Source organism: Nymphaea colorata, chromosome 4, assembly GCF_008831285.2.
Source record: "Nymphaea colorata isolate Beijing-Zhang1983 chromosome 4, ASM883128v2, whole genome shotgun sequence".
Classification (NCBI taxonomy): domain Eukaryota; kingdom Viridiplantae; phylum Streptophyta; class Magnoliopsida; order Nymphaeales; family Nymphaeaceae; genus Nymphaea; species Nymphaea colorata.
The window spans coordinates 14546061-14556313 of record NC_045141.1 but is presented as its reverse complement, the minus strand read 5'-3'; the positions used below and the strand labels follow the sequence as shown (position 1 = coordinate 14556313).

Here is a 10253-nt window from a genome sequence, read left to right as displayed (position 1 = left end):
CGTTATGGTATGTACATCCTTCAACTCAAGTGTTACACTTCCACCATTTGCAGACAGATGAACAACATACTGAATTGTGACACTGGCCATGGGATTCGAACCTTGAACCCTTTTAAATGTAAAACTAGCTTGCCATCCAACTGCGCTATACCCCTTGTAACCTTTTTACTGGACTCTTTAACTACATAAAATAGCATTACCAATACATTTATTATTTTTTATTAATACAGAAATTAATTAGGTGACTATTTATCTTCCTCATTGGTACTACAAAATCATGAAAAGAAAGGCTTAAAAAATCAGACCGATATGTTTCTGTTCTTTTTAAAGGAAAAGCTAGCACACTTTTATTAATTGATTTAAAAAAGGTAAACTTATAGTTGTTATTACATAATCACGGAAAATTGAACTTAGGTTATTTTAACCAATCCGCTGAAAAGTTTATTTGCACGATTTCAACAATTTCTTACTCTTTAGCTGTAAAATATGTTTGTATTTTTCTTCTTGTATACTAATATAAAAAGCTGTGAAATTAAGTATATAATTAGCTTCAGTCAAGTAAATTATTTATTCCTTTTCCAAGAAGAGAAAATGTCATTGATTTCTCTGCTGTCAGATGATTATGTTTTAAATTTATGTCCTTATAAGTCATCACAAAAGGTGTATTCCGTCCCTTAAAACTGTGGCCATGTAGTGGTCATTGTGAATGCACCTTTCATTTCGATCCAACCAGCCGAATGATTTCGAGTCCGACATATAAATATATATATATATATATATATAAAGCCATTTTACTCCATTTACTGCATGAGAAGCTCAATTATTTCCAAGCTGTGGTACTCCTTCCAAGTAGATGGACAATCAGAATCAAAATGAAAATGGCCAACCCTTATGAAGCAAGCAGAATGATTAGGTCAGGCTGCATGTGACTCAAGCACCTTCATCTCTGCTTGGCGAGAATGAGAAAAATAATATATATGTAAAGAAGGAGATTAGGTTCTTATGAATATTTGGTGTCAATAAAAATAATGTTAGCAGTTCATGAAGTCGATCTTTATGGATGAATACCTGGCACTTGCAATTTTTAAAGTTTAGGTAGCTGCAAACTGAAAATTAAAAAAATGGTAGCCACAAATAATGATACAAAGTTTTTTGTCCTCTAAGATCGTCAGACTTTGTTCTGTGCACGCTACTATATTAGCAACTACTAATTCAATATAAAGTATGTTTTAATTCAAGACGATAAAAAAATTGGTGTCATAAGAGCCGTTCATTTTTTTATTACTAGAGAAATATGTTAAACTAAAAAAATGACTGAGTTACTACTAACTACAACATATATATATATATATATATATATATATATATATATATATATATATATATATATTATATATATATATATATATAATATGTATATATATATACATGAGATCATGGACACCACATTCTTGTGACTTAAATACTATAACATAATTGCATCTTGAATTGCAGTCAGTGATGTAGATTGGGAGTCTTTCCGGAGAGCTAGAAGCTAATCCACCGCCCGAGTGAAGACCGTGCCTCTCCTGCTATGCCCTATTTACATATAAGTTGTTTCTCTTTCGGTTCCACTTTTATTTTTGCAGCACATAGGGTTGATGTCACGAGAGATCGAAATGAAGACTGGCTGCCTACCAGCCCCACCTCTAACTGTTGCATCAGCCCCCTTGGGGGATCGGGAGTCTTTATCTTCCATAATTTTTTTTATTGAGAGAAGGAAACAGAAGTCCCAAAAATCTTGTCCAAATGGAGAATGTGCCAAAGGAGAAAGCAGCAGCTAGTCATTCCAACGACAGTATAAGAGAAGGAGGAGTATGGGATGTCAAGTAACTGCGTCCCAGTGAGGCTTGCTATTTCCAAGTCCGATGGGTTATCAGATCTAATAAATCTGATAGCGATCGCAATGTAGTGACCAAGACCAGATATATTTGGTTTTAGTAGTCTATTGGGCTGAGACGGTCTGTCTGTTTGATAGAAATTCAAGTAACCAAAAAATAAGATAAAAGGACAGGCACATGATGCTATCACCTTAACTAATCTTACTAAACTTGAAAATTTTGCATATATCCGAATTTCAAGTAACCAAAAAATTAGATAAAAGGACAGTACATGATCCTATCACATTAATTAATCTTACCAAACTTCAAAATTTTGCGTATATCCGAATTTTAAGTAACCAAAAAATAAGATAAAAGGACAGGCACATGATCCTATCGCATTAATTAATCTTACCAAACTTGAAAATTTTGCATATATCACGCTGCCCTTTTTAGCATTAATGACCTACATGGGTGTAGTGTAACTGGTTGGACTGGTAAAGCGGTAAAAGGCCGATCACCAATTCGATTTCAGTAGGGCACTACTCTTCTGGTCTACGAGTGGTGGGTATGCGACACTTAGTTGACAGACTGTTCCACTCCCCACATAAGTCCAAATCTTGATGATCCTTACTAAAATATGCAAGATCAATGTCCTATTCTGTAAAACAGGAGAACAAATATGTGACAAAGTACCAAAATTAATTTGGTTTTTTAGGAGTCATTTAATTTAACAGTAAAGACATTCTGTGAGTGTCACAAGAATCTACTCCAAAAACAAAGATATATTAACAGGAAATTAGAATTAATGTTCAATGAATCTGGTCTAATTTTTGGGGCAAATTCATGACACCTCTACCGCCAAACGACTCCTTGGAGAGATGTGCAAGATCTGGGATCTTGTTTCAATAACTTATCTTGCTCAATCATAAGAACAATATTATAACAGGATTGGTTACATTAAAAAAAGGTTTTGGATACCTTTCTCGGCCTTTTGGTTTTGATAAAGTGTTAAAAAAAAAAGGTTTTGGTTATCTTGGCGATTGTTGAGTATTGGAAAAAGAACTTTGAATGCTTTCAACAAAATTAACGTTATTGAAAAATGAGTTCCACAAGCAATTGGATTGTGAACCACGCAGTTGGGATGTAGTGCAGGTTTTAGCCCTGGCTCCAGTCTCAAGAGTGGACGTTTCTTTCATCAATTATAGCAATGTAGGAGCCAACCGGATGGATGATTTGTATACATGTGAGATTTATGACACCTCAAAGAATGAACTACGACGAAAACTTCCACAGTTTTTTTTTTTTTTTAATTTTGGCATGTTTTGTGATAGCTATTAATCAGAAACAAGAATATCTAGGTTTATTTCCAATATTGAAACCAAAAGAAATTCATAATATGCTTCAAATCGAGAAAAATAGCATATTTGATAAGTTGATTGGATTATCTAGGTCGAGTCGATTCGAGTCTGCTATACCTAAAGCAAGCAAAGAAGGGTTTTCTACAAGAGAGTAAATCAAAATGGGGAGCTGAAGAACCTAGCCAGCTATGCCTCACTTCACAGTATGTTGGTAAGGTAAGGTGTGTGTTGGCTTGCAATTGATGGAGTTGGTGAGAGATCATTTGACAACAAGAAGAGTTTGTTACTATTTCGTGAATCTGACTTAAAAGAGTAGATTCATATAACAATTTGTTTTTTAGGATGGATTAATGGATTTGTTACTGTTATACGACACCTATATGACGGTTTGGTAACGGTGATATTTAGTGTCCCATGAATCTGCCGTAAAATATAGTCTAAGTTTATGAAGCACTTTAATAAGTGTTTTATGAATCTAATTTATTTCTTGAGGCATATTCATAGGACAATAATAACGTGCTATTGTTAAGAGGTTGTTTGGCTTCTATAACAGATTATTACTGTCTAGCAATTATGCCTTAAAATTTGGAGTAAATTCATAAAAAGAACACTATGTTACATGATTTCATGAATCTACATCAATTTTTGGGTTGATCATCGAATGATACCAAACAGCTTCCAAAGAGCCTTGTTAGTTCCACACCTCCTTGCCTACTAGTTATTCATCTTCCCGTATTGCACAATATCTTGCTTTATGCCCAATGAATTGCACATCATGAAAACCATCTAGTGGCTACGCTGCACAGAGCCCACTTTAAAACCTTGTCCTTAATGATTGGATCTGGATAGATTTGAGTTCTGTTATGTAGATCAGCCTCCACCAGACTCGGGTCACTGCCCCAAGGCCAATTGAAATTTTTTACGTATATACTTAGTGCCCAATAGACAAAATTTTCTAGCTTCGCTCTGGTGGGAGGGGTTCAGGTTTGATAATGTGTTAAAGGAAATGATCAAAACCAGCGGCAACTCCCTTATAGCTTTACCTTTGAAGGTGTGATGGCAGTCATGCAGAGCCAATAGAGGTGAATGTTGGTTTGGCTGCAAAGTTAGAAATAAAAAAGAGCCTGGTATTATATGTTTGAAAAAGATAATCCAGCATAGGTGTGTCTAAAGATAAAACATAAACAATAAAGAGAATGAATCAAGATTTTAACTGAGTAATTTCGTTACCCAATAAAGGCCACCTTGGCCTTAGCAGATATTGTACAATAACTTCCTATAATATGACATTTTAGTTGAACATGTCTACCCAAGTCCTGAAGTAGCCTTTGACCCCAGTAACAATAGAAAGAGGAGAGAACTTTGTCCCTTCTTTGAGCGGCTTTACTAAACATTTCATATTTAGATTCTTTTATATATATATATATATATATATATATATATATATATATATATATATATATATCAGTACAACATTTTCTTGTGAGAATGGAATGTCGGCACTTTTCTGTACCCCAATATTAAACTCATTCCAAACATAAAAAGGAAAACTCTAAGTAGGTCAAACATGTGCTTCCCTAACAAGCATTGTGAGATATTTTATTTTTTAATATTGAAAAATTTTCATTTTGTACATTAATATTCCATTTTTGGGTAAGCAGAAACTTCTTTTGCTCCTATAGTCTTTTTTGAAAATAACATGGAATTTTACCAAGTGTCAATATTTTTTGGCATTTCAGTATGAAGGATCATTAAAATGTGACGCGCATGGCATGCAGGTTAAGTTCTTAAAAAATGTAAGATTTTTTTAGTCGTTTTTTTTTTCACTAAAGAAATTTACCTAATCCCTTTACATCTATGTCTCGTAATTAATGCTTCATTTAAAAAAAAATATCTTAATTTCTCACTGCAAGCTACTACTCTATCTTTCTCTCTCCACCAAGCCTTTGGAGTTGAGATTTTGGGGCAAGTGATCAGATTAATTATTTTACCTCTAACAGCTTTTCTGAATATTCGAGGCTTTACAGTTTCTGCTTTGGGTCAGCGACTCAGCGGTAGTGTAGAAGTCACAAATTTCATTGGTTCATTTTTTCATTCGATTGTACTAGTAGAAAATTAAGTAATAAAAGTACAAGGTCGACACGTTTAAGCTCGCATTACTTGATTCTTGAATTTTTTTTCTTTAAATGAAAATGAAAACCATAAAAGTACAAGGTGGACTCGTTTAAACTCGCGTCACCCTTTTTATTCCTAAAAAATTAGGTTGATACTTATGTACATCTTGACGCTTTCAATTATTTCAGATTCTTTAGCTGCATTTTTTAGAATTTTCGAACAAAATTAGAACTCAAGTAACAGTAGTAGATAATATATACCTATAATACAGCATATTTATACGTATTTTTTCTTCTCGAAATGCTGCTGATTTAACATGCTAACAATTTATTCAATTCAAGTGAATCACTAATTCCGTTCCGAAAAAGAGATGCGGTTGCTTTTTATATCTGAAGGATAAGAACTCTAAAACTCAACAGAGTTTGCTTATAAGCCATTTTACTCTACTGGCTTCAGGAGCATGATGATCTCCAAGCTGTAGTCCTTCAGCTAATTGTAGCTGAATAATTAGCAGAATCAAAATGAAATTGGCCAGAACATCGCAAAATGGAAATAACCTCACATAATGCTAACAATAGAGAATAGACAAGCAAATATAAGAAGGATGGCTACAGATCATATAACCTCAGATTAAGTCTTCTTAGCCATATGGAATGAAACAACATATGCACAACATCAAATCTCTTGGGAGGGTCGTTAATCACGAAGTGCTTCTGAACCTTCATAACATTTGCCTGCAACTTCAAGTATGAATGTTCAGGAATGTTGCTCAGAATCTCTTTAAGTTTGGGTATCTTTTGAACTGGAATTCGAACTGAAAACTGAGACCAATCTAGAACATCACTGAAGGGGAGCACATAGCCATCGGAAATCGGCACCGGCACGCAACCAGCTAGTATGGATTCAGTGAGCCTGGGACTGGCGACTTCATACCCACTTGGGCAGAGACAGTATTTGGCGTTCATCATGTACTCCCTGTAATTTTGGCCCACGGCCAAGCGTTGAAAGATTTGAATTTGGGGGTCCTTGCCATCCCACTGTTCGAAGAGGAACTTTCTGACAGAGCCATGGTTGCCTCCTGCAAAGAATGCCAACATCCTTTTTGAAGAAGGTGGAGTTGGGACTCGGACGACGGTGGGGAGACGAAACATGAAGTTGAATTCGGGGAGTGGTGCATCCTTTCTAGGGTTGAAGCCTTCTGAGGTGTTGGCATTGCACATCACCCTGATCAAACTTCTGACTACTTCTTCTTTTACTGTAGCTTTTGGCGCCTAAACATCGGTAAAATGATCAGCACAGTAACACCGTTCATGCAGATCTTGTTGGTAATTCAAGATAAAATCTATTCTAGATAATAATTTTTACAGTATCCTAAACTGACACCAGTTTGGAAACCCATAGTCACATAATGTCAAGAAAATTAGGCAATTAATGATTCATCACGTCCAGTTTAGTAATGAAATGAATCGGAATCTGCAGGCTATCTACTTCCTTCACGTACTTAAAAAATGGAAAGTGCAGCTCATACTTTTAATGTTAAGACCGTACTCTTCATTGGGAAATGTTTGAGGATGGGCTCATTTGCATCAATAATGGTGAATGAGTCTTAATGGCCTGGTTTGCTGGAGAAAACGTTCCTTGGTGTGAGTTTGCGAGGTCTGAAATTTAAGATCTTTGGTGACCGATCGACCGAGCTTCTGGGAGGGGGCTCCGTGTTATACGTTGTCTTGGTCATCAGCAACCGTGGGCAGATGTGCTTGGAATTTAATGTCTTAAAAGCAAAGAAGGACAAGGACGATGTTTGTTCATCATAAAAAATAAACAAAGCACAAGTTGTGTAGCAAATTAAGGATGAATATGTTTACAAAGACCTGTGACTATTATATGATTTCTTGAATGTGGGTATTAGTTGTCATATTTGATCACGTCTTCGGTTTACCAATCACAGTAGGGCAAACATATTCGTTGTTGCAAATGCATATAACTGGTGAAGATATTAAAAGAAAAAGCTAAAGAAAAGTGGTGGATGGTTTGATTTACCCAGTCATGGCAGGCAACCATGAAATGATCTGCACCGTTGGAGCTGTTCCAATACGAGTATTTGTTTGCTACCACCTGGACATAATCACTGATCACGACCGAGATGAGTTTTACAACGTTCACAGTACTGCCCTTCTTGTAAAAGAACCTGACCATTCTTTCAACACTGAATGGGAGGAAGTAGAGCAAGGCCTGCTCTGGATCATTGGTGATGAAGGGCAGCCTCTTCTTGTCCATCTCTTGGATGAATTGGCCCTCTATCGAATACAGGCCCATGCTAGAACCATCGTGGAAAATGGGTGGCTCCCCTTCCTTGTAGATCCATATCTTCAGCCTCTTCTCCATCTCTACGTAGCTCCTGTTTATTATAGTACAATGCATGATAGTTCATGTATATCATCTATAATAATAGGAGTTAATGAATCTTTTTCAGTTTAGTATAAACTACCATTTATACATCTAAGTAAAACGATTTAAATGTAGCATACAAATGATATGTTGAGAAACTTCTCTTCCTTTCTTTAAAAGAATTAGGCAAAGAAAAGTTGATTACTGATGAAATGCGTAAGAGTTGTGGTAGATGGACCCCCTCGGCACGAAGCCCCGGCGCTTCCGATCAGAAGTGTAGTTTCGCCCCAGAACGGCCCTTCTAATGGCAGCCCTCGACCTGGCAAGGCCCTCCTCCATCTTCTCCAACCTGCTCATCTCAACAACGCTGCTTCTCGTCTTCTCCTGCAGCCGGAGACAGAAGTAACAGTCAGAGAATCTGGTTGGCCCTTTCAGTTGATCTATGAAAGAAGAAGATAGAGAGTTTAATTAATCGAGGCAGTAAGATTCCTACTGTAATCGCTGAAGCATTGGAGACGGTGCTGGGTGTGGCGTTGGGCATTTCAGGGACGGACTCAGGCACAGGTGCAGGGGCAGACCCAGGCATCGGTGCAGCAGCAGAATCGGCAGGAGTTGGGGAAGACATAGTTGCGGAAGCGGAATCAGTGGGAGCCGGGGCAGGCATAGTTGTTGGAGCAGAATCAGTGGGAGCGAGGGCAGACATAGTCACAGAGGAGAGACGAAAGAAGGGGAGGACGGAGGAGCTTGTGCCACTGCCATTGTAAGAATTGAAGATGGCCACAGAGAATAGGAGCACCAGCAGGAAAAGAATGGCTGACAAGTCTCCCCTCATGTTGTTGTGTGAGCCTTCTTCTCCCCCTTCTTCTTCCTCCTCTTGAAGCTATCGCAGAACAACTGAGAAAGCGTCTGTTAGAGAATTTTACCCACAGTTGGTCTGAGAAACCGCATCACAGCGTTTCTGCTGACTGGAAAGGAAAGGAATTGTCAACTGAAAAGGATTGCTCAACTCCAATTAATAGCATTGGTTGCCCAGGACTCCCTTGGCCGCGTTGGCGGACGCAGATATGAGCTTCTGCGGGTGTCGGCAAACTAATTAGACTCAATGCTGAGATCAGTGGTGAGGTCGGAGGGTTGATTCGGTAACTACGTGGGGTTATATCATAAAATTTTAGTGCATCGGGTTGGAGTACTAGACAGATACTCGGTACTTGGTTCGATCGGGCTCAAAAAAAATTCTGTTCGAGTCAACTCGACAATGTATAGGCCTGCTTGAATCAGCTCAACGAGTTTGATTTATTTTTTATATTACTTTTACTTAATAATAACATATAATTATCATTAGAAATATATTTTATATTTGAAATTTATTTTAGTTTTTTTTTTTAATTAACCAAGCTCGAGTTTTGAGCATCGGGCCGGCCTGAACCCGACCCTGATCGAACCGGGCGGGGCATCAGCCCAAGCCTATCCATCATAACTTCAGCCAAGTTACTGAATTTTCGTATCGACTCAAGGCAGCTCAATTAATTAAAATCGTTATTTAATTTAAAAATCATAATAAATTATAAGGTAGTTAACCAAGTCAAGGTTGCTCAAACATGTGCTCGCCTAACCCCCATTTATTGTTTGTGCAACATTCTATTTTGGAAAGCAGAATTTTCTTAACTTATATCTAAATAATCACTGAAGCTTGATTAGGGGGATGGTCATAGTAAAGATTGTTTGCATTTTTTTTTTCTGAAAATGACAAAGAATTTTACCTAGTGGTGGTGGCTTTCTTTTTTGGCATTTGGATCATTAAAATGTGACTCACATGGAATGCAGATTAGGTTCTCTGAACGAGTTTTCTAGACAATCTAATTTTCTTTTCTAATGGAGAAACTAAAGAACTTTATCCTAATTCCTGTGCACACCTATCTCTCACAAATATGCTTCATTTCAAAACCTACCTCTCCTAATTAATGTTTCATTTAAAAAGTTTATACATTTTCAAAGTTTATACTCTCACTCTCTCTCACATTCTATGTCTCAGGTTAGATCCTCATAAGTGTTACCCAACACTCCTATTAGTGTTGGAGGGTCAAGGGCTAAGGGTGTCGGGCTTTTGGAGAAGGGCCTCTTTCTCTTTCTCTCTCTAAAAGGCTTAGCGTAGTTGGTCGGGTTGATGAGCTCAGTTTGATTCTGATCAGCTCTTTAGGAGCTGGTGCTGATTTGTATCTTGCATTTACCTCGGCCAGCGATTGCACTCTGCCGCTTATTAGCTATGCATTTTCTCTTTTTTTTTTGGGTATTTTTTTTCTTTGCTTATTTTGTTTTCTTTTTCTTTTTTGCCGCATTTCTGTGTTTTGGTGACTGATTCGGATAAATGGTATCTCACAAATCATAAATTTTACTCATTTATTTTCATTGGTTTATACTGGTAAAAAAATAATTATAAAATTACAATTTTCAGAAAACATAGAAATAAATAAAATGCACCAAACCTTTTGACATTATTAAAAAAAGGCATAAATTTTGCACGGTTAAGCGG

The 10253-nt window shown here is 37.0% G+C and overlaps 1 protein-coding gene across 1 annotated transcript; it reads right to left on the bottom strand.

Moving 5' to 3' along the window:
- Window positions 1–5868: 5868 nt before the first annotated feature.
- LOC116253369 (probable glycosyltransferase At5g20260) lies at window positions 5869–8771 on the bottom strand. Its single transcript, XM_031628154.2, has 4 exons — window positions 8217–8771; window positions 7929–8107; window positions 7376–7733; window positions 5869–6606 (listed from the first exon to the last, which is right to left on the bottom strand). Exons 1-4 carry the CDS (start codon window positions 8553–8555, stop codon window positions 5944–5946), a joined length of 1539 nt encoding a protein of 512 aa, XP_031484014.1. The 5' UTR covers window positions 8556–8771; the 3' UTR covers window positions 5869–5943.
- Between the last annotated feature and the right edge of the window lie 1482 nt (window positions 8772–10253).